The 26,269-nt window shown below is 35.1% G+C and overlaps 2 protein-coding genes across 2 annotated transcripts in view; one reads left to right on the top strand and one right to left on the bottom strand.

Annotated features, from left to right (window-relative positions):
* The window catches only part of LOC109100551 (parvalbumin-7-like), a 30,225-nt gene extending 15,718 nt beyond the window's left edge, over positions 1 to 14,507 (bottom strand). The window contains exon 1 of the mRNA XM_019113984.2: positions 14,331 to 14,507. The gene's annotated coding sequence lies outside the window, so the exon portion shown is untranslated. The remainder of the gene's footprint in view (positions 1 to 14,330) is intronic.
* On the top strand, positions 360 to 22,268 carry ncf4 (neutrophil cytosolic factor 4). The gene is made up of 10 exons (XM_042712025.1): positions 360 to 731; positions 1,451 to 1,535; positions 1,751 to 1,904; positions 4,616 to 4,686; positions 5,262 to 5,389; positions 5,914 to 5,962; positions 14,434 to 14,532; positions 18,837 to 19,012; positions 19,251 to 19,316; positions 20,981 to 22,268. The coding sequence occupies exons 1-10, from the start codon at positions 700 to 702 to the stop codon at positions 21,186 to 21,188; spliced, it is 1,068 nt and encodes a 355-aa protein (XP_042567959.1). The 5' UTR covers positions 360 to 699; the 3' UTR covers positions 21,189 to 22,268.
* The last annotated feature ends 4,001 nt before the right edge of the window (positions 22,269 to 26,269 follow it).

The raw sequence follows: 26,269 nt of genomic DNA on the forward strand, positions 1-26,269 counted from the left end.
AAAGTTTAAGTGTGTAATTTCTGATTAGATTTTTATAGTGGCACCAAATAAAAATGCTACATTTATTATTGTTTTTCAAACAGGTTTCACAAATAGTTGTTTGTTATTTATAGTATTGTTGTTTGATAGATTTTTTTTTTTTTTTTATTTATTTTTTTTTAATATTATTGTGTTCATATCAAAAATCTTACGAATTAATTATTTTTTAGGTATTAGTTATAAAATAGTAGTGATAATAGAATGTAATGTTTATTTATTTATTTATTTAATTACAAATAGGTATATATACGTGTTTCTTTCACTTTCTTTCTTTCTTTACATCTTATTCTCTTGTCATGTAAATATAATTAAGTTTATGTGGGCGTTACACAGGACGTGTTCTTACTTGATGCATCTCTTGGACTTTGCGTCGTGTCGCATCTCGCTGAGCGTTTTTAAATACTGCGCATCAAGTAAAAAGAACATTTCAAATTTGTTTCCACTTGAAACATTTCAGTAGCATTTTTCAACCGCTTAACGACGCGTGAGTATGTAAACATCTCATACTAAAGTCCCCCACCGGTACTCTTTCAGTTCCTCTTTGGTTTACATATAACTTTAAACCCGCCTCAGAAAGCCACCAGCAGCTGCACTTCCACTTTACTGATCTAAACTGTGTCTGTGAGCGTCTGAAGAGCTCTGAATCCCGCATCATCCAGCATGTCTCTCCCGCAACAGCTGCGCGATGAAAGGTGAGCGAAATCATGTCTTACTCTTCAATAATCATGAAATGAATGAGTCAGGTCGTAGTGTGTGTGTAGGCTACTATGCGGTTTAACTTGTAGCTATACTTTAACTATGCTGTAGTTACTATAATATAATGTTCAGTGGTACAGTACATGGTTGTAGTATACTATGAATCAAAATAGACAACTTAGTCTAGTGTACTTCACTCAATCTATAGACTAGTCCACCATGTGTCATACTATACTATGTACAGTAGGCCTACTAACCACATTAAAAAACAACAAGTAATGAATCTGTAACATTGGGCAATTGAGCGTTTTCAGTATTTAATACAAGATTGGGTCATAATGCTGATTATTCAGAAAATTATTTAAATGTATCACATAATTTTAAAATAAAAATAAAATTGTGAGTCAGAAACTTTCTTTTAAAACTTTGATTTATCCACATAGAAAAGTATTCTCATCTCAGAAAGTATCATTTAGACAACTATAAAACATTTGATTTCTGATTATTATTATTAATAACAATAATAATAAAAGTGCCTTAACAAAAATATACCTATATATTATGTGTACACACAAATTTGCTGTTAATGGTGGAGCAGAATACTTTCTTGAAAATTAATTTCTGTAACATTGATTTAAAAACAACAACAACACATATTTTAAGGTCATATTTTCTGTGCTAATCAAGATGTTTGTAACATTTGTTCACTGGACAGTGATTTCGACCAGCTTCCAGACAACATCCCGGTCACCGCCACCATTGCTGATATTGAGGAGAAGAAAGGTTTCATTGTTTACTATGTGAGTTTCCCCAGACCTGGACCCCCGTCGTTGACTATTCCTCTAGTCTGCCTGTTTTCTATAATTTGTCTGCCGTATAGTAAAATTGTTTGTCTGTGTACATGCCTGTCAGACTGGTGTCTTTTGCCATTGTGTCACTCTCAAGGATTTTAGATTTCTTACACTACTACATTCCTTAGTCTTTGATTTGTTTGTTCTATATCACCTTCTTACAGAGGTTCGTGATTGAGGTGAAGACCAAAGGCAACAGTAAATACCTGATCTACAGAAGGTATCGTCAGTTCTTCGCTCTGCACCAGAATTTGGAGCTTAAATACTCAGCTGAAGCCCAGCTGGGATACTACACCTGCCAACTACCTACTCTGCCAGGTCTGTGACTAAGCCGCTGTTGCACAGCCTCGACTAAAACAACAGCAATATAGAGCTCAGGGGAAATCTAGGTTCAGTAGCACAGGCCACAAACACACTGCAGCTAAATATGGTTGTCATTTTACTACTACTGTAAGTGCCTAATCCCATTTGGAGCAACAACCACATAAGTACAACCAAATTCAACTCCCCAAAAGCTCAAGTAATGACAACTGAAGTTTAATTAAATTTTTGCAGTGTGTACAGAACTTAACTGAAGAACAAGTTGGTTAGATGCATTGTGTAAATTGACATAGTCTTTGAAAGTTCTTGCTTAAGGTTCACCGCACAACCAGAGCTAGTGGAATTGGTTTCCACCACCTTCAACAAGGCCATGAACTTATTACAGGATTATTCCACCTTAAGCAGCAGTGTCCAATCCTGCTCCTGGAATGCCACTACAACCTGCTCCAACCCACTGCCTGGAAGTTTATAGCAACTCTGAAGATCTTGAATAGCTGGTTCAGGTGTGTTTGCTTGGGGTTGGTGCTAAACTCTGCAGAAATGTGGCCCTCTAGGATCAGGATTGGACATTCCTGCTTTTGAACAACCTGAGGTCAAGTGCCTCGCATAAGAGCGCAGCGATCATGACTTGGATTGTCACCAAACTGACGGCAGCCAAAAGTCATCTCTCTGACAATCTGACCCAAGACTCAAAACTTGACATTCAACATTGAATAGCTTAAGAACAAGGATGAGGAAGCACAGATACTGTCAAGATGAAAGCAGAAGAAACAAGTACGACCAGATAGATAAGATTAAGCTAGATAAGCCGTAACTTCAACCCGTCAACTAATGATCACCTGGATGAGGATGATTCCTCACAAATTTAGATGTGTGGAGCTCAGAAAAATCAAAGAAGATGTTCAAAAAACAATAACAGGCTGGATCAGGGGTGCTCAGCCTGCTCCTGGAGGGCCACTGTCCTGCGGAGTTCTGCTTCAAGCCCAATTGAACACACCTGAATCATAGTTAACAAGGTCACCAAGATTACTAGAATCTTCCAGGCCGGTAAGTTGGGACAAGTTGGAGCTGAACTCTGCAGGACGTTGTCCCTCCAGGGCCAGGATTGGACACTCCAGGGCTAGACGTAGGAACCAACTGTAAGGCTATAGAAAAGATCTCAAAACACCAAATCATGGATCAGACCCTGTGGGAGCCCTTAGACTTTAATCACTACACCATCTTCTTCTGTCCCACACCCCATTGTAATCAGTTGCCATGTATGTTCATTCTCTCCAATGCTGTTCCTCCAGTGTCAAAATTTAGTCCTTAGGAGAATTTTGTCCTTTGAGTACTTAAAGTGTTTCCCACAGAGTTACTGATTAACTAGAACTTCTATGATTGGGAGGGAGAACAGCAGAGACAGATTAAGAGGATAATATTGTATTTTTTAGGAAAATGAGATGAGTAGCATACTTTCCAATGACACCATTGTCTGTCTCTTCTTGTCCTCATCTACTTCCTCTTCATCTATTTGCATGCAAATATTTGCACACACAAGGAAATACAGCTTTCAAATTTGTGTGAATTTGTTTGCAAGGTCCCAAATGTCTGAGACTGCCTGAGCAGCATAATCACCAGTCAAATTTTAAATGCAATGTGAACCAGTACTTGCTTCAGCACCAACCCTATAGAAGAAGTAATAACATCATCTACGTCATCGTAGTAGTGTTGTCTACTCTTGTTTCATTCTCTAGTCTCTAATGTCTTTAACCTCTTCTCTGATCCCTTTTTAATCAGCCTTATGTCTCAGCTTTCTCACTGTCTCTTTCTCTTTGTCTCGTCCTTTTTCCCTGTCTGTCCCCTTCTCCGTCTTTGACCAAACGAGTATGTGTATAATTGAATTCAGCAGGAAGGAGAGGTCGTTCTTTGGCACCCTACCCACTGTTTCATTAAGGTCACCTAAAGACTCCAATCCGATGTGCTTCGGTGTCTCTCCACGACTTTCCACCAAAGCTTCTTCAAAGCTACCTTCCAGCTAAACCTGAACCCAGTGGAGCCAAGTTGAACCAAGCCCAATTATATTACAAATTTAGCCTCAGATGTTACTGTCTTCATGACAATTGATTGCTCGAGCCAATGTGTAATATGGATTGATTATGAAATATTATGCAATGGAAAGATAATTGGCAAGTTTATATTGAGGACATTAGCAATGTCTGCTCTGATGTGCTATAAAGGGACGTCTCCTTGCTTTGCTCGTACCATTCGGATCTCACTAATGCTTATTTAACGTAGATTGATAATAAAGAAGCTTATTAGAAAAGACAGAGAGTGAAGAGAATTAGAAGGAGATTCCTGCAAGATTAAAGGGAATTATTGCATAGCTATTAAAACGGTGTTAAAATTGGGTTCAAACCAACTTGTATGAATGGATCCCTCTTTTTTTTTCTTCTTTTCCCAGTTGGATCCCATAAAGTGCTTAGATGCTAATGACAGACCTCTCATCACTGTGCACGTTATTATCATTTCCATTGGGGGAAATCAAAAATACAAATGAGAAAGTAATTTAGTGTAATATTTGGGCACACTTTACACTAAGAGCTAATTAGCGTTAGCAGTAAAGAGATTGAGAGGCACCCTTCGGCTAGCTTTTGATTGTTTAGTTTACGAACTAATTTGTTTGAAACATAAATACTTATTTCTGCTGCTGGTTTGATTTGCCACAGGTAAGGTGTTTATGGGAAACAAAAAGGAGATCGCAGAGAGCAGAATCCCAGAGCTCAACAATTACATGAAGGTGAGTCAGTCTTGAATCTGTGTAAACGTTTTCAGTTTTATCACAGTCATGTTGTATTGGTAGGAGCTGTGTTTGGTAATTCATGCACTCATGTGTTTTGGGGGTTGTAATCTTTGCAGTACAAACAGCACTGTGTTGAATTACTAGGAAAAAAAAAACAGTTCCTATTTTGTTACTTCTCTTTTTTTTTAAACCTAAGTCACTGTCTGTCAGTTTTGATTTAATTTAAGGGTGATTCTTCAACTATGGTAACTTTTGAGCCTGTGTACTTTAAGAAAATATATTTTTTTTACATTATTACTGATTTAATTTGTAGATATAAAGCACATATACATGCAAATGGAGAATTACGCCATTTGTTTTTTTTTCTAAAAGTCATGGAAGTTCCCACCACATTGTAGTTTTTGTCACATCTCAAATGGCATTTTCTGTTCAATAGCATTCAATACTATTATTTAAATATGACATTTATCTGACAAAAAATAAAAATAAAAACAAATGAGAAAAACATTTGATTTCATTTCCAGCTATAAACATTCTATTAAACAAGTCTAAACTCTCTCTCTGTTCTTTAGAGGTTGCTTTGTCTGCCTACCTGGGTACTCTTGGACGATCTGATACGGATGTTTTTCTACCAGACCGAGTTGGACAGCCAACAGGTCCCCCGGGCCCTGCGCCGCCTGCGGCCCCCCACACGCAAAGTGTAGGAGCCTACCCACAATCCTTCATTTCTCCTTCCAGCACTTCACTGCATAATTTTACAGGATCCTGCTGTTCTGCTAACTTTCTGCTGCCATTATTCAATAGAAACCTTTTGTGGCTTTGTCAATCACATAAGGAAGACAAACCACAAAGGAGATGCGTTTCATTTCTGATTTAATGTGATTAAATAGAGAGCAAATGGAGACTTTAGCTGCTTCTGTGTCTATAAGAGCTCAATAATGTCTCAAAGTAGGTGGTTTGGCAAGATCCAAATCAAACGTCTTGAATAGTCCTCATCAAATTATTCTAAGACCAATTTATCTGAGCTAAGGAGTTTTTGGAGAAACATCCAAGACAAAATTGATATTTAAATGTCTCTGGAGCTACAAAAGAGGATCTTCTGAGCAGAAGGTTTGCCAGCCTGTCACTTTGTACTTCGAGAGAAAATGTTGTAGAAACCACTTCTTCTTCTGTTATTCATCTGTAGTTCACAATGCTCTTTCTTTTCTCTCTCTCTCTTACTAGAAAAACCGTAAAGCCCAAAACGGACCTTCTCTCCGCACCCAGAGCAGAGGTATACCAGCGTTTCCTTGGAAACACTTTCATTAACAGCCTACACTCTACATACTACACACATACTTACATGCTCAAGCATGCAGGCACCACACAAAGCTCTGACATTTGGTCAGGAGGTTATTACACAACGTACACCTCAAACTATTGTTTCAAAATTTTGTCAGAGGATTATGACAAAACTGTGGAGGCTGAGACTCTTCCACAACACTCTCAGTGTCACTTACAGTTTGCTCCATTTATAGAGAATTCTGAATATGTATCTATAATTCGCACTGATTTATGTAGAAAATATTGCTAATTTTGACCAAATTTGATGTGACTAAACCCATAACTCTAAGTATTAAACTTCAGCATGTAACTTGTCTCACACATTTTGTGTTACAGACAGGAATGATATCTCAGATTATGCAGCTTGTTGAGAAGTGTGCTGTTACTTTTCATAATATTTTCTATTTTGGCTAAAAAATCTCATAGGCTTAGATCGAAAGAAGCACCTCATTCATATTTACAGACTTGAACGGTGAGATTTTTTGACTTGGGCTAGTGAGCAACCACCCACAATACCCTAGCAACTACTCTGAATACCCTAGCAACCGCACAGCAGTCCACTCAAATCCACTCAGAACACCCCAGCATCCACACAGCAATTCCTGGCACCCACCCAAAACACCCCGGCAATCACAGCAACGAGTTTCATGTCTGCAAACACCACACATTTTCTTGTGAAAATGTCAAAATATAGTTTGCTGATTCTATGACATTGTAGTTCTGTGGTTTTTATTACTTATGCTGTGATAGATTTACAGTGGCACTTCTCTTATACACACACAGAAAGAGACGTGTGTGTCTTTCTGTTTTCTAGGTCAAATCTTTGCCCCATTAATGGTTCCTGTCCTGTTCTACTTCTTTTGCTAATTTCTTTATTCATAATCATCTCTTTTTTCCTCAGCTGCTTGTTTAAGGGATAGTTCACCAAGAAATCTTTCTTTCTTCCATGGAACACAAAAGAAGATATTTTTCATAAAATACAGATCACTCTTTTTTTTCAAGCTTCAGAAGGACACAAAAGCACCATAAAAGTGTCATCCATACGACTTTTGCATTATATATCTGAAACACTGAATCAGTGAGTTGAACTTGTGAACTAGATCAGTTTGATTCATGAATAAATTGTTCATACTGGGTTTGTGAACCAACTGAACTTACTGAACCAAAAGATCTGACTCAAAATAGTTATTTGTGCATGAATTTGTATAATTCGAATCAGACTGATCTAGTTCACAAGTTCAGTTCACTGATTACTCATAATGAACTAGTCTATTATGATTCTGTTAATGTGATTTTTGAAAATTACTACTTTTTTGGTTAATTTTTGGGTGCTTTAAACACTGTCTTCCACTTCTTAGTCACGTTCCTTCTGCCTCTCTCTCTTATCTTTCTCCTTGCCTGAATATATTCTCAGCTCTTTTTTTCCACTCTTCACTTTATCCTTCCATCCCTCCTTTAATCTCTCCCACTCTTCCCTCCGAGTTCACCCATCAGTCTTGCTTCTTTCTTTTGCTTTCTCACACCATCCTTTAATGCATCCCTCCCTCTTTGTTCTCTGGAGTACTTGCATTCTTGCAAGAATGTTGCATCCATTTTTTTGTTTGTGTCTCCCAATGCTGTTAGACCAGATCGCCATTCTATCATTCCTTTCACGACAGATGCGACCACAAAGAAATGCCATATAACGTGATTTATAGCCCACGCCCATCTGTAGGTAACGGCTGAAGGGTGTGTGAATATGTGTGTATGAGTCAAAGTTTAATGGATAAAAAAATCAGAATAAAATAAAATCATGTCTATACCTGCACTCAGCAAGGTGGCGCTGTTGCAAATAAACCTAATTTTGCAATGTTGAGCGTACGGTTGATTCAACACAATCGCATGGCAATTCAAAACAATTTTAAATTTTGGCAAATTTGTATAACATCATTTGTACATTTTTGTACATTCTGCTTAATTCCCCACTGATGGTTAAAGGGATAGTTCACCCAAAAATGAAAATCCAAGATGTAGGTGACTTTGTTTCTTCAGTAGAACACAAACTCCTAATTGAGATTGTAGATATAGTGTCAGTGGTCCATTTGAGAGACAGGTGGTGGTAAAGCACTTATAAGTCTGCAATCCGCCGTAAAGCAAGAAGAAGAAGAATAGACATGTCACGCGCCGACTGTTGAGAACGCGCTCAGGACAGGTCGTACATTGCGGTGAATCAGATGTAAAAAACAATATAAATACTGTTCAGTTTCTTGCACAGACCAATCGTTTCGTGTCTTTAAACATCAATGTATCGTCACGAGCCGCAGGGTTTAATTTGGTTTTATGTATGTTTTTTTGACTCTCAAAGCCATGATTCCCATCCACTTACATTATATGACTGACAGACTGCAACGGTTTGAGTTAAAAAGCTCTGTTTTTATTTGATGTTTTTGAGCTAGTCTCACTGTATGAATTCATACAAAACTGCCACCTCATCAAATAGTTTTCTCATGAGATTTGGGTTGATTCCCATTTCCCATTTTCTCTTTGTCTTCCATTATTTGGACAAATATTTAATCCCCAGTTTTTGAAAATGCCTTTGGTTGAGCTAAAAGGTCAAGCTTTCGACCTTGACATACTTCGGACACACACGTCCCTCTTGTATTATCTCCTAAAAACATTTCTCCCATGATGTCCCATCCTGATCGATGTAGCAGGTGTGCTGATAAATCTCAGACGGTGCTGGGCATTTGTCTTCATAGTCTCATGCGAGAGCACATGATTCAAAGCACGCTGCTCTCCACATGGAGATCACAGCGGAAGAGACTTCTACCTTATTATGCTGTGGATGTGTGGCCGGGAGAGAGAGAGAGAAAGTGACAGATTACACTTCTCATAACACCAGATAGAACAACAAAAGATCTGGAAAGCAAGACCGGGAAAGATAGATATGTGGGTGGTGTTGCTTAGCAGTTAAATATTTGGTAAAGGCTGCAGGTTCGAACTTAAAAAGGGGTGATTCATGAGCTGTCACTATTGTAGCCTTGAGCAAGACACTTTTATTTAGGAGAAATCACCCAAAAATTAAGATTCTGTCATCATTTTTACATGCTTATGTCATTCCAAGCCTGTTTGACTTACTTTTTCTTCCTTTGAGAACAAAATGAGATGTTGAGTAGGATGTTCATGCTGCCGTTTTCCTACAAAGGGAAGCTCACAGTGATCACAGGCTATCAAAAAAATAATCATAAAAGTGTTCCATTTGACTTATGTGCAAATGCCATAAAACGTGATTTATAGCCCACGCCCATCTGTACAGTAGGTAAGGGTAGGAGTGTGTGTGAATATGTGTGTGTGAGTCAAAGTTTAATAGCTAAAAAATTTAGAATAAAATAAAATCATGTCTATACCTGCACTCAGCAAGGTGGCGCTGTTGCAAATAAACCTGATTTTGCAATGTTGAGCGTACGGTTGATTCAACACAATCTCGTGGCAATTCAAAACAATTTTAAATTTTGGCAAATTTGTATAATATTATTTGTACATTTTCGTACATTCTGCTTAATTCCCCACTGATGGTTACTTTCTTCCTTTGAGAACAAAAGGAGATGTTGAGTAGGATGTTCATGCTGCTCTTTTCCTACAAAGGGAAGCTCACAGTGATCACAGGCTATCAAAAACACCATAAAAGTGTTCCATTTGACTTGTGTGCAAATGCCATAAAATGTGATTTGAAATCTGAAGCCCCTTTCACAAAGAGAGAGAGTTGATCCTGGAAAATTGCCATAAAATTGCCAGAGTGCCTTCTGTGTGAACGCAAACACGTCCCAAAGCATTATCAGTGTATTTTCCGGAATCTCTGTGTGAAAGGGGCTTGATTGTGATGCAGCAAGTTTGAATATGTGGAAGTAAAAGTTCAATTTGAGAGCTGGACTTTCAGTGAAAAGTGAAAAATGTTGACACAAAATCATCATATGGCTTCAGAAGACATGGAATATAGGACACAAGTCATTTTGACTACTGTTGTGGTGCTTCTTTGTCATTTTTGGAGTTGGTCCCCATCCACTTTCATTTATGGAAAAGAGCAGCGCGAACATTCTTCAAAATTTCTTCTTTTGTGTGCCACAGATTTTGAAGAAAGAAAGCCAAAGGGGTTTGGAACAACATGAGGGTGAGTAAATTAATCCAGGTTTCTCAAATGAGACTGATCCTGTAGTAAAAAATGAAGTCATTCAGAAGTGTCATGTAGATATCACAGAATCTGTTGCTTCATTTGTTATGTGATGGCTCTGAAAATTACATGGCTATTTCCCGGGACACAAGACAGGGAGCTTGATTGAAAATCAAAGTCTTTTCTTTCCTCTGTATCACTGTAAGGAGTTTAGACAGTAACAGAGAGCCATTATAGAGAGATTAGAGATATTGTTTCAGTGGATTTCCATTAGAGTCCATCTCTTTGGCTATCAGAAATACTGTTACCAGTATGCGCGATCTAGGAGAAGATATTTTAAGCATTATATAGTCACATATAATAACATTTAAGCATTAAAGTTGGCTATTACTGATTATACAGTATGCATTCGCACTTGCACATTATTGTACTTTCACGGTTATTTTCATGGTCCTCTTCACAAAGGACAGCTATTTCACACCTGATCTTGGCTGATAGCTTGGGGGCGAGAGTCCCAGAGTTTTTGTTTTGGATGGTTATCTGTCTGATATAAGAAAGGTATTTATTTTAACATGCTTTTTGTAAATCCAGTCTCAAGTTTTTAGTTTTTAATCAGTTACATTAGCAAATTAATGACTTTTGGCCATTTATAAGCATTGCTAAGCAGGTTAATAACTGACACCCATTCTTTGTTAAACTCCTTTGTCATGTGTCATGGCCCCAGAGAGTGATCTCTTCTCTTTATATCCTGCTCTGATCCCCCAGTTGAGAAGAGCCAAACTGGGTCACTCATTTAGGTAGGAAAATCACCTCCCTTTTGGCCGGCCACGTGCTAATGAGCTCATTTCGGAGGTCATTGACTCCTTAATTGAAATCAGAGTGCTTTGTGACCCCCAGAGTCATGCTATAAATAGATATGTTCTCCTTGATCCCATGCGGAAATAACTCTCTGAATATGACCAAACAGGAAAGACCCCTTCAGTAGAGTTCTGCTAAGTGAAAGAGATTGATAGAGTATTATTGCAGTTAAATGTGCCTTTTGTTGGCTTTTTTGGATTCACACCACAAGTTGACATATTTGGCCAACATAGCTTACACTTCCTTCTTCATAAACTTATTTTTAGGCTTTTTTAGTCGATCTATCTCAGTTTGTTCTCGACCTACTTCTCTTCGATATCGAGTGCAGCGCAATCCCTGAGGTCTTCATATCACTTAATTCATAGTTTTCAGCTAATATGCCAACTTACTGCTAACTAGATTGCCTGAAAACAAATATATGTCACCCAAGTGTCTATAAAATATATGCATTTCATCGGGAATACGTATTTTTTTGCACATTTGCTCATCTGCATTCTCTGAAATGTTACCCTTTGGATGTTTAAAGTTATCTTTTTGAGGTGTTTGGGATTTAGAAGGTGATTTAGATTTAGAGTGTACGAAAACAAATTACGTCATTGGTACTTGTCATGACATTCAGTAGGTTTTTGTTTGGCTTGAAAACGTGACACCATATTTTCTGTGCTGTAGGTGACTATATAAGGTAGATGGATTGAAGAAAGAAAAGACCAATCACAATTCAGTGTGTAAATGAGTGCAGGAAAGTAGACCAATCAGTTTTAAGTATTCAAATACCATGGCATGCTTTTTTTAAAATGCCGAACATTATATAATGTAAGTCGAATTTTCAGTCAAAAGTTCGTAAAAAAACAGTTCACCCAAAAATGAAAATTCCAATATTAAGTTTTAGAACAACATGAGGTTGGATAGAAATTATGACAGAATTTTTATTTTTAGGTGAACCAACATTGCTAGCACAACAAAGACTGAAATTATCTACAATGTGAATGTAGCCTGTGAGTTTAGTGGTTTGAGATTAATCAATTGCAGAAGACTGTGGAAAAAAGACAACAAAAAAACATGACTTTCAAAAGAGTACTACCTTGCAGGGTACGGTGGCAATGCTAATGTTACTTAGAGCTTTTCTCAGCGCTAGGCTAATTAGCACATATATTACATTGGGAAAACGAGGGGAAGGAAATTGCTTTGTCATATTTCCACGTAGCAGAGTGTGTTTGTGGCACATTCTCACACATTTCCAAGTCTTGTCTAATTTCCAGTGTGGTTTAACCATGTAATAAAAAAGACAAGAGACAAGGCGCAAAAGAAAACACAATATGAGGAAGAAAGGTGTTATTTTGTTGTTAGTTTTTGATATTAGTCCGGCATCCTGCACTTTGTTGGTTATAACAGGATTTTTCTAGAAATGTCGGGTTGTGTCATATTTCTGAGTGTTAATTTGTGCCATCCTCTTACTTAAGGAATATCAAACAAAATTTCATTCGCTTAAGATGATCTAATTTTAATTTTATCGTGGTGTGGCTGAAGAAGCCAATTATTACACTGAGTTACTTTCCTGCACTATATAACAAAGTTAGCCCACACAAATGACCCAAAAGCCATTTTTAGGGTTTCACAGCAGCAGTGGTACTGAAATAGTTTCTTCATCTGATGTTACTGAGCCTGCGCTCAGATACTTGCTCTGTACTGTTGACTTTGTGGAGATTTTCACATCGAGTTTTGGCACAAATTGTATCTTTCTGTTCAGAAGCTGCCTACGAGTGTGCACGGACATACACACATGCGTGCTCACACTTAAAGCAACTGCCAAGATGTAATTAGCTGGTAACATCTAACACGTCTCACCTACACACTCCTACTCATGCAAACAAACCAAGCGACCCACAGCTCAGCAGATTTACAGCATTATCTAAACATACAGAGATGGCGGAGTGAGAACAGATGCCCACTCATGCCCATCACACACACGCACACATACATGTGTGTTAGCATACAGTTACACACAGCACTTTGAAACACCAGTATACCCTGCAGCGTTCCGTGGCCATAGTGGATTGCAGCAGTGTGCATATCTGAGTATACGGTATATATTTCATATATAAAATAATAAAATGAAAATATTGCTAAAAATATTATATATATATGATATATATATATATATATATATATATATATATATATATATATATATATATATATATATATATATAGTTTTTTTCATTCTGTATACTTTGTAGATAGAACCTTTTTGTTTTCTAAATAAAAAGTCCCAAAATGTACACAACTGTATTTTTAAAGTATATTCTTTTATTCTTTTTATATATGTTGCAGTTTCTCATTAGATTCTAACAAGACTTATTCAGATCTGTGCTGTCATTGTATAGCTCTTACTGTATGCCTCTTGTGTGTCTATTTCTCCAAATAAATTTTAAAAGAAGCATCTAAAACAAAGTTGGTATTTGAACAAATCATAGGTTTGAAGGAGCTTGAAGGATTGACATGGACAAATGACATTGGAGGACACACACAATCTCTCCTCTGTTCACCACACATCACTTCTCTTCGTCACACATTGTTTATCTGACATCATTCTCTCCTCTTCTGTAACTCATTTCCACTTATTCGTGTGCATCACTTTCTTTTTGTTTTATTTTTCATAATTATGATGTCTAAACACATGCTTTAACAGCCCTTTTTTCACATAATTTGTTTTTTTATCATGTTCGGGGACATGATAAAGATTAATATATATATATATATATATATATATATATATATATATATATATATATATATATATTTATTAATCTTTGAAATTAACCTTTTTTCATAGCACATGCGCAATATATGCTTCATAGTATATGTACTATGGTAAAAAGTGTTTTTTTTTTATTAAATGTTCTTAAATTATTTATCAATCACATATGTACAACAAAACATTGCATTGCTATCTGTTACAAAGTCCAGTTATTGGACAAATTTTGAAATAATATGCATAGAATACCATGATATTCATTGAAATTACCTAAGACTAAAAACTATGTCTACAAAATTGTAAAAATACTTGAAATACCTAGTATTTCCATAGTACTATTTTGCAAGTGTCAAAAAAGTACAATTAAAAAACATTTATCTCTTTACTTCTCAGTTTTTGTGAATAGCATCTTCACTCCTGAATTTCTCTTATTGCCACTTTGTCCGGTAGTTTCTTTTTTTCTTGCTAGTATCCTCTCATCCTATTTAATCCAACAATATCATCCTTTCCTTTCATTCACTCTCTTTTTAAAGTTCTTAAAGATTGAGGATCTCTTACCTGCAGCTTGGTATTACTCAGGACGTGTTTTGCTTTCTTTCTCTCTGTCGGTGTGTGTGTTTCCTGCTTGCGTGTCCTTGCTGTGTGTGTGTGTGTGTGTTAGGCGGTGTTTGACTTCAGCGGCAGCGGACGCCTGGAGCTCAGTCTGAAGGCTGGAGATGTGATCTTCCTCCTGCGGAGAGTCAACGCAGACTGGCTGGAGGTGAGAGAGAGATGGAGAAAGACAAAGATAACAGGATAGAAGCAGAGAGAGAGGTAGAAAAGGATAGGTAGGCAGGAGGAGAGGAGAGAGAGAGGAGGAGGGTTTGTAAGAGAGAAAAAGGGAGGGAGAGAAAAAAAGGATGGAGCAGCGTGATCTCATTTATGTTTGGAGGTATTTGTGCGTAAGTGTGATTATAGCACACATTTATATACGTGTGTGTGTGTCTGTAATGTTGCTTCTAAGAGGTGTTTCTTAAAATACATGGACATTTTTTTAAATAAACGTGCTTCATGTGGTAGCATCTAAATTGATTGAATGTAATTCAAAAATATTAATTAACATCGCTGAATCAACTTAAACTAATCAACAAAACTAAATTGGTTTTAGAATAATAAAAGTGTTCAAAATAGATCCTAAAGGTAACATGCATTTTACAGTGTACTAAAGTAGCTCAGAACTCTGTTGTCCATCAGACATAAATGGCAATATTTAAAAAAGAATATTATAAACACTAAAATTAATGCCTGACGAGTAACAAAATCTTTCTCTGAGCTCTTTATTTACAGTGGCGAATGTTAAATTATTGGCCTTTTGTTGCAAAGTCCCACCCATTTAATAACCAAATCATAAAGAGAATGTAAAGTAATATTATTATTAAATGGGGGTATAACAACAACAGCAATAATAATAATAATAATTAAATTCTTATTATTGTTCTTCTTCTAATGATAATGTTAATAATTAAATTCTTATTATGATCTCTGGACCTTTTTTTATGACATTCATCGCTAAATGGGGGTATAACAACAACAGCAATAATAATAATAATAATTAAATTCTTATTATTGTTCTTATTAGTAGTAGGAGTAGTAGTAATAATAATAATAATTACAATTGAATATATACTGTACTACTACTACTACTAATAATAATTATAATAATGTATCCATCTGCTTTTAATAACAACAACAGCAAGAATAATAAAAGTAATTTTTAGAACATTTCATTTTAATTTTTAGGTTTTTAACTTTTAGAAAAGAATAAAGATATTTTTACACTGCAAAACAAGGTAGATTTCCATCTGAAGCAGCATATAAACCAGGAAAAGAGTAAAATACGTAAAATTCAAATGGTGTTTTTATTATATTTATAACATATGAGATAAATGAAATATCATCATCATATTTATTGAATGCTTTAATCTCATTTGCCTTTTTGTTGTTGTTGTTGTTGTTTTACATTTGTAAGATGCTTTTATTCAAATCACCTTGCGTTCAGGGTGCACATTTAATAAGTACATGCGTTCCGTTTGAATTGAACCCATGACCTTGAACTGTTTGCGCTATAGGAATGTTCTTTATATAAAATATATCACACAAATATGTAAATACAGATTATTGTGACATTGCCAGTGTATTTAACATACATTTCATACATGTACATAACTTTCATTAGTCCCATCTGGATTTTATTTATAATTCAATTTGCCATTTAAAAGGTCTCTATTTTACAAAGGTTCTGGCAATTTCAGTTCTGACTGACTTCAGAGGTTTCACAAATATTTGTACATATGTAATGTTTTCATATGTAAGAGTGTTTAAACTTAATGCATTGATATTATACTGTAAATTTAGTATCTATCCAAAAGAAAAATGTATGTGTACACTGTACGTACAAATACCTACAAACATACATCACTCTGGGTGGAGATACAGGATCAGGAGACCATGATGGATGAAGGAATTAACTAAAGAAAGGAAGAATGGAATAATTTAATGGATAAAGTCATTGAGGGAGCACTAAAAAGATTGGGTTATGAACGAAGGATGATGGTGGAAAAGACATAAAGAAGAAGACAAGAGACATTTAGAGTGAGAAGATCTGATCTGGACACTCACTCACTCACACACGAGGGCCTTTCGCACTGCGGGAACCTTTTCATAGTACCAGAACTAATTGTGGAACTACTCGTTTTTTGGCATTTTCGCACCACTGGAGCTGGGGTGCGATTTTAGTACCGGACTGCCTTTTACAAGAACCAAATCAGCTCCTACTCAGGAGCAGGGTCTAACCAGCACAACTGGTACTACCCGTGACATAAGTAGACATTGATTGGCCAGACGCATACGAAAACACCCTCACCCGCCATGATTTAAAACACATGTGAACATACTGTAAACATTATGTCAACTTATTTTGCAAGTATGGAGAACAGTGATAGATGGACGGACGCTGAAGTACAGGCACTTGTAGCAAATGTAGCACTGGCAGTTGTCATTGGTGATTTAGTCCTCCTTTTGCGTACTTTTAATCGCTTTATGTATACATCGACATTCCCTGTCCATTATTGTGAAACCCGCAAGACACAACAAAAACACAGCTCCGATCACAGCATCCTCCATCCTCCTGTTAAAGTTGTTCTTCTTTTTTTCTGTTGTTGAACGCCGTGCACAAATGACATCGCTGTTGACCGGCACTTCCTAGTACACACTGTCGGTGTGAATGCAATCCTTTAAATGGTACTGGGAAATAGTTCACGCAAAATTATCCCAGTACTTTAGTACTGTACATATAGTTCTGGAACTAAAGCGGTGCAAAAGGCCCTATGGTTTTTGTTTTTTATGTGTTTGATATATTTTATGTTTTTGGAAGTAAAGGAGAATGATTTGACCTGGATTGAATTGCAGAGACAGAAAGAGAGGGAGGGAAAATTGGATATTGCATAGACATGCAGTGGACCCTCAAATAACATTATTGAGATAAAAGCGGGTAAGAGAAAGATCAAGTCATAACTCGTAATTCATTGCCTCAGAAACTCCTTTTTCTTGCTTGAATGCACCTAATGTGTCTGATGATCAGGGCAATATCAATCATTATTCCTCCCACTTCTGGGGACATAAATACCCCTGCCTTATTGTGTCCGTCTATCTGTCATATCAGTTCATCTCCCCTGCCGCAGATACAACAAACAATCTCACAGTAACTCACAGACAGATAGATAGACAGACAGACAGACAGACAGATGGACTGATAGATAGATAGATAGATAGATGATAGATAGATAGATGATAGATAGATAGATAGATAGATAGATAGATAGATAGATAGATAGATAGATAGACTGAAAGACAGACAGACGGACAGAAGATGGAGAGACAGATGGACAGAAGATGGAGAGACAGACAGATGGACAGAAAGACAGAAAAACAGACAGAAAGAAAGAAAGATGGACAGACAGACAGAAAGCCAGATGGACAGTAAGATGGACAGAAAGACAGATGGACACTAAGACGGACAGAAAGACAGAGAGACAGACAGACAGAAAGACAGGCAGACAGACAGACAGATGGACAGACAGACAGAAAGAAAGACAGACATACAGTAAGACGGACAGAAAGACAGACGGACAGACAGACAGACAGACAGAATGACAGACAGAAAGACAGACGGACACTAAGACGGACAGAAAGATGGACAGAAAGAAAGAAAGACGGACAGACAGAAAGCCAGGCAGACAGACAGAAAGACAGGCAGGCAGGCAGGCAGGCAGGCAGGCAGGCAGACAGACAGACAGACACAGACAGACAGAAGACAGAGAGACAGACAGAAAGACAGATGGACAGTAAGACAGATAGAAAGACAGACAGACAGACAGACAGAAATACAGACAGACACTAAGACGGACAGAAAGAAAGAAAGAAAGACAGACAGACAGACAGACAGACAGAAGACAGAGAGACAGGCAGAAAGACAGACAGACAGACAGACAGACAGACAGACAGACAGACAGAAGACAGAGAGACAGACAGAAAGACAGATGGACAGTAAGACAGATAGAAAGACAGACAGACAGACAGACAGAAGACAGAGAGACAGACAGAAAGACAGATGGACAGTAAGACAGATAGAAAGACAGACGGACAGACAAGACAGACAGACAGACAGAAAGACAGACAGACACTAAGACGGACAGAAAGAAAGAAAGAAAGAAAGACAGACAGACAGACAGACAGACAGACAGATAGACAGACAGACAGAAAGCCAGGCAGACAGAAAGACAGACAGACAGACAGACAGACAGACAGACAGAAAGACAGACAGACACTAAGACGGACAGAAAGAAAGAAAGAAAGACAGACAGACAGACAGATAGACAGACAGACAGAAAGCCAGGCAGACAGACAGACAGAAAGACAGACAGACAGACAGACAGACAGACAGAAAGACAGACAGATAGACAGAAAGACAGACAGGAAATGGAGGTCTTCATCTGCTCATGCCGTATGTCCTCTCTCTCTCTGTAGGGCACAGTGAGGGACAAAACTGGAATCTTTCCCGAGTCATTTGTGAACATTATTAAACCTCTTCCCGAGAGTGACACTAACGAAGAGGGTGGAGCTTCCAAGAGTGGGAATCGTGCTCAGAGTTCATACAGCTGCCTGCGCTGCTATCTGCTGCAGCCCGAGGGCATCGACACAAGGTCAGACACACACACACAAACACACCTACACACACACACATACACACATACACACACACAAACACATGCACACACACACGCATCATCAGTTCAGTTCATCTAAAGATATTATCTCTGTCACGCCTATAAACATACTTAAACATCTTAGCAACCACATCACAACACCCTGGCAACCCCCTAGATGTTGAATATGAATATTTCTCAGTTAATGTTATGCTGTATTTCTTGACTGCTGTAGGGACATTTGTGTTGAGGAAGATCTCTCCATTCAGCCGTCTTACAAAGATCTGCTGTCCCAAATGAGGTACCTTTATCCCTGTCCTGTTAAGCTTTCTTATCAGGTTCTCTGCCCCAAAATGAAAACATAAAAGAAAGTCTCATTAATTGAATATTCTGCCATTTAATACGGCTAAAGCGTCTCCTAAACAGCTTGTGTTTGCATTAATTCTCTTATTTCCATCATCAGCATCTTTAATTCTGCAGTTCTTCTCACACTGAGGTGAGCTGTTGTCCCTTTAATATTCACACCATGTTTCCTGTCTTAATTCAAATAAGGGGGAAAAATAAAGAACAGAAAAAACATCCAGTTGTGAAAGACCGTCTTTTTTTAATGTCAAACTTTTCGTTCTGACCAGCAGAAAATGCTTTAGAAAACAAAAACACAGCTTTATTTGATACTTTTTGTTAACAGTGCAATAATTATGATTTTTCCCCCCTCAAATTTCTCATCTAGAAATATATATATGTAGATGTATTTTTGTTTTTGTAGTGACATGTCTACCTAGATAACATTTTAAGAAAAAAAAGGTTTATTTATTTCATGTTTAAAAGCATTGTTAAATGTAGCATTAAAATAATAAAACAGACAAATGTATGTAAATACACGTTTGCTGATTAAATGTTTAAAATAATTTAACTGTTTTGTGTCATTAGATTAGCAAAATGCTAATGAACATTGATTTTTATTCTTTTATTCTTTATTCTATTTTTCAGATTGTTCTTACAGGCATTAAATCTAACACATATTATATTATATTATATTATATTATATTATATTATATTATATTATATTATATTATATTATATATATTATATTATATATAATATAATTATTTAATATTATATATTTTTAAATTTAAATATTAATAAAATTAATAAAATAAAAAATATATCTATATATACATTTTCAGTTTAATTGTTTACATTTAATATTATTATATATATATATATATATATATATATATATATATATATATATATATTAATCCAATATATATATATTGTATATTATATTCAATTATTAATTTAATTGCTTAAATATTAAAATAATTAAATATAAAAATAATTCATTATTATTATTATAACACTTATTTAATATGTAATAAAACTAATAATATATAATAATGTAACTTATTTTCTACTGTAAATTTTATACAATTTTTAAAAATTAAAATGAAAATATAAAATTTTATTTGAAAAACCCATTTGATTATTAAATTAATTGTATCTGCTTCATATTCTAGAGCTGAATCGATCACACTGTAAAATCACAAATAACAGTTTATGATGTGTGAATTGTCAACATTTGTGCAGTACAGAAAACAGATGTGAGCCGCAAACAGAGAGATCTTCAAAAACAAGAGAATAGTTCATACTCTTAAGTCTAAATGCCTGATATTTTTCTTCCTTTAATTTTTAATCTTTCAACAAATGACATCACACAGGTCACAAAACGATTTCTCGAGGGCCACGTGTTGATTAGGACTGGATTAATAATAAATAATAATAAACCTCATTTGCATGATGCTGAATATACATCTGTCATTCGAATGCTGCTTTTGTATAATTTGCATAAAGGTCACTGCGACACAACATGGAGGCCTCAAATTGCGTTATACTAATTATATTCGCACTTTTTGTGACCTCTAAACTACTACGCAATTAGTTTCTCTCTGTTTACACCCTCAGGGACGTCTTTCAAGTGGAAGATATTGCTTTGAACTACAGGGACCCTGAGGGCGATCTGATACGGATATTAGACGATGAAGACGTCGCTCTCATGGTGCAAGAGAGCAAACAGACGGGGTCAAAGGTCAAACGACCCGTGAATCAGTTTCCCTGGGAGCTGCTGGTCACACATGCCAAAGATCTGACCGTCTACAACACCGAGTATTAAAACGACTGCTTTTCTGGACCTCGACATGTTCCTCGTAATTTCAGAATCATTGCACATTGATTGTTAGTTTAATTGGTTTTCAAATTGAAAACAGTTTTTTAGTTATTAAAGGGATAGTTCACCCAAAAATGTCAATTTTTGTCATTATTTACTCACCCTTGAATCGTTGATGGCTTTTGAGGCAGATTTAGTTGGTCCAGTTCACAAAATCGGTCTGACAGAGTCATTTATGAATCAAAGTGATTCGGTTCTTAGTTCACTGATTCACTGATCTGGCAACCACGGATCACAGATAGCTGGAAGGGAAGATAATCAATGAATAATAACAACTTAATTTTCCAAAAAAATTATTAAATGACCTCAGACCAGTTATCATTAATATACTAGTATGCAGTTCATAGAGAGTTAGAGTTAGATTAATTTTTTCATGTAAATTTGATTAATTTTTATTTAACAGTTTTAGTTTATTTACTTTTAGTTGTTTTAGTATTTCAATTTAAACTAAACCAAAATAGGAAATGTAGCCTTAACAACTAAATAAAAATGTTTGTGTTTTCTTGTATTTTATATCTTGTATGTTATTATTAATTTTTTATTTTATTATTTATTTATTTTTTTAATTTTTTTTTTATTGTTTGTTTGTTTGTTTGTTTAGCTTTAGTTGTTTCAGTATTTCAAGTTAAACTAAACAGACATAAGAAATGTAGCCCTGGCAACTACCTGAATTTTATTTTATTTTATAAAATATTTTTTTCACTTTATTTCAAGTAACAAGAACATTATTATGTTTTTAATTTTAGTTGTAATTAGCTATAATAACCCTGTCTCAGATTATTACAATAAAGCATACAAGTCATATGTAAATAAGACATTTTTGTGGTCTTTTTGAAGTTATAAACCCCCAGTTTCTGTTTATTGTTGTTGACCAGCAGAAGGTGGATATAAAGATGAGTAATTAATGACAAAATTGTATTTTCTGGGTGTCTAATTCTTCAATTCAACCAGTATTTCACAGTGGAATCTATTGCTGAATATATTTTAGAAATTTTCAGTGCTAATAAATAATGATTTTCCTCTGTACTTTTAGCACTTTTTGGTGGTATGACATCTGGAACATTTTTTGTTTGGTGAAGTTTTTATCCAACTTCCTTTTTCAACTTCCGTTTTGCAAGAAAAAGCCTTTTCAGAAATCACGGTTGACTTGACGTGGTACATCTTGACTTTTCTGTGTGTGTGTGTGTGTGTGCGTGCGTGCGTGTGTGTGTGTGTGTGTGTGTGTGTAAATTTTATACATTAATGTAAGCAGGGATTAGAGCTGATCACACGTTTACACATTTAATGCATATCAAACACACACACTTCAAAAAACATGATTGCTGTTTAGGCAAGTGTGAGTTTGATTTATGAAAGTGTGGAAGGAGGCTGATCTATCAGCGTGAGATATTAGCTAGAGCTAATCATTAGCAGTGTTTGCCAAGGCAAGCTTTTATTAACATCGCTCATACTTAGAGTTAGTGATTTCAGTGAATCTCTAGCCATAGGTATTAAACTACGTTACTGTACGACGGATATGAATGATACCTCAAATCATTTGTTTATTATTTCTTTTCATGTGGTAGTAAACTAGACAACTAAAATCATATAAAACATGTAATTTAATATAAATATAATATAAAATGAGTAATTGTTCCAAACAATCTATTCTTTTCTATTCTTAATGTAATATTGCAATAATGCAATTAATAAATTAATTATTATATATATTTAAAACATATAAGAAATTAATATTATAATACACAATAATTTAAATATATTTTAGTGATTCTTATTATTTTTTATCTTAATCAATTTTGTATTTATTATAATTTCATATAAAATGTTTAAATGCATTGAATCAAGAATAGAATAGAAATAAGATATATTATATATTAAATTAGTAATATGCTTTAATATTTAATAATTTGAATATTTGAAACATTTAATCAATTAATTAATAATATAATATAATATTACATTCTCATTTCAATGTTTTTAAATAGAATTTGAAATTTCAGTTTCATATAAAACTAAGTTTATGCATTGAATACAACATAAGGAATATTATTATATCATATTTTTATGGTTAAATTAGTAATACAACAATATTAAAATAATAATAGTAATGTTTCAATATTTATTCATTTTAATATTTTATATTTGTATATTAAAGCAATTGAATTAATAATTTAAAATAATATGCCATTATTTTAATATATCAATGGAGTTTTTAAAATATTAAATATTAAATATTAAATTCAAAATAGAACAGAAAATATAATATAAATAATATAATATAATATAATATAAATAATATAATATAATATAATATAATATAATATAATATAATATAATATAATATAGGTGTTCCTATATTCGTTATAATAGATATTAGACTGGCATATTGAGATTTTTTTATGTAGTTTTACCTTCTAAATTTGGGGAAGAAATCATATGGGACACTGATATCTGCAAGCAAAGCAAAGTAAAAAAAAAAAAAAAAAAAAAAAAAAAAAAAAAAAAAAACTTGTGGGCAAGCTGGCACAGGCTGAAATAAGTTCATAACACAGAAGGATGTCAGTATGACCAGCAGAGCCTCGGCTTCATCGATTCAGGATTTTCCATGTGTCCAGACATCTCTTCCTCCTTGACTCTTTTCGTTTACTCCAGGTTCGGGATGTTTTACTATAATCTGTTTGTGTTTAAGTATCATTAGGCATGATTAGCTTTTACCATGTCTTCTATTCCCAGAATCCTTTGCTCTGTAGTCTTTGGAGTGCCGTAATGATTACCGCACTCATATCCACTCGATCCTCTTGTTCAGCTCTCTCTGTTCCACATGGGTCCAAGTGACCACATTTCTAGTATACTTTGTTCTGTTGTTTTTGGAGCACTGCATAGAGACCAATTATAGGAATAATAATAATTATGTTTTTAGAGAAAAGTAATAAAAAACATAGAATTACATGAAATGGTAATTTTAGAGTAATAATAGGAAAATAATACAGTTGTGTTAGTAATTAATCAATACTAAGGTACTAATTTAAGTATTTATACCTGTAAAAATGTAAAAAATTATTGCCTTCTTTGGTTAAATTTTTTACATGTAATTTTTCTACTATAAAATAATGTAATGTTTAGCAGTAGGAATTGCTTATTTTTGACCAGAGACACAGTCAACAGGATCCTGTATTTATGGCAAAATATTGTAAATTATGTTTTTTAGGTAAAAAATATATACCATGATGAAAGGGAATGATTTATATTTTATGTAAAAAGTAAATTATTCCTTATTTTTATTAAAATAATAATGTAATGTCTAAGTAATGCTTTTTACACAGTCACAGGATTTTTTTAAAGGGAATGATTTATATTTTATGTAAAAAGTAAATTATTCGAATAATATAATATAATATAATATAATATAATATAATATAATATAATATAATATAATATGACTTTATTATTAATGTAAAATTTTTGATAATATATTTAACCATTTAATATTCATTTCAAAATTGATCGTGAAATAATTAATGGTGAAAAAGGCGGGAAAACTCACACCAAACCAACATAGAAACACATGGAAGTTAAGGAGAATAAAACTGAGGTCTTGACTGACAGACCAGAACTGATATCTGAGTGTGAGTATAAAGAGAAACCCTGCGAAAGTCTGTTATCTTCAGGCAAGTGGAGCCCCCTAGTGTCCTGGAGTATTATTGACCATTATTTATTTCAGACTCTCTCCCTGGTCCATCTAACCTAAACTGCGTGCTCAGCGACGGGAATAATTTGAGCTGTAGCTGGGATCTCAAGACAGATCTGTCCCAGTACATCAGCTACACGCTGTCCTACTGGACATGCTCCACTGCAATGTGAGTGTTCGAGAGAGTTTTGGATGTGTGTAGGATGTCTTTAGCTCTGACAGGGGAGATCTTTCTATGAGTGGTGCTGTGTTGAGAAGGTGGAGGTCACAAATGAAGGAGATTTGTTCAGGATAGTTGGTGTCTTCAGTGTCTTTGAGCCTGGAATGCTGCAGGTGCAACTCACGCCAACGCCGGTGACCAAAGTGATCCGCTCTTACAAACACAGTTTGTACCTCTACAAATAAAACCCCCTTTTAAAAATACATGCCTGCTGAATGCTGTGATTGACTAATCAGAATCAAATATTCCAGAAAGCTGTTTAATCAAAACCTCTACAGATTTTACCACGTCTTCATATATATATATATATATATATATATATATATATATATATATATATATATATATATATATATATATTATTTTAATTTCTACTTTCATTATGTAAAAATGATTAATATCCGTTTTTAAGCCAAATTTGCCATTTCCACAAAAATGAAAAAAAATTTAGTTTACTTGTTTACCAAGGAGACAACATATCCACTTTTGGACATTATCAGTAGACAAATAAATACGTTTGCAAAAAAGTGTTTTAAGAGAGTTTACGGTATCTTCCAACAGTCCACAAGGTCAAAAGCGTCACATCTGTACAAACACCCACTTTCATTCTCTTACGCATGTATGTTAACTTCATCTTTGTCTGTAGGTGGATGTAAAGAGCATCTTTCTCTCCGATGGAGAGATGGAGTTTGCTATATCAGAGTGTTCTCTCAAGGGTTCCTCAGAGTATCGTTCTCAGGTTCGCTGTAATGTGACATGATGTTCTCATGCAGTGAAAAATACACTGCAGAGCAAAGAAGACATTGTCAATGCACTGACAGTCAAGAGGCAACTCAGCTTTAATTTTTTTTTTAAAGAAATTCAAAAAATAAATACCATTTTGTGGCTTTTTTTTGTGTGTTGTGACAGATCTCTGTAGCGCCTCAGTTCAAGCAGCACACGAACCGATCATCTCTTACTCTTTACTAGTTATATCACAAAATAAACATGAATGAACATCAGAAGGTATCTTGATTCAACTACGGAAAGATGTCAATACACACCATTTTTCATATTTAAGTCCACCAACATTAATCTACTCTCCTGTCTGGTTTGTGTGTCAGACAAAATGGCAGATTC

This window comes from Cyprinus carpio, chromosome A22, assembly GCF_018340385.1.
Source record: "Cyprinus carpio isolate SPL01 chromosome A22, ASM1834038v1, whole genome shotgun sequence".
Taxonomy (NCBI): domain Eukaryota; kingdom Metazoa; phylum Chordata; class Actinopteri; order Cypriniformes; family Cyprinidae; genus Cyprinus; species Cyprinus carpio.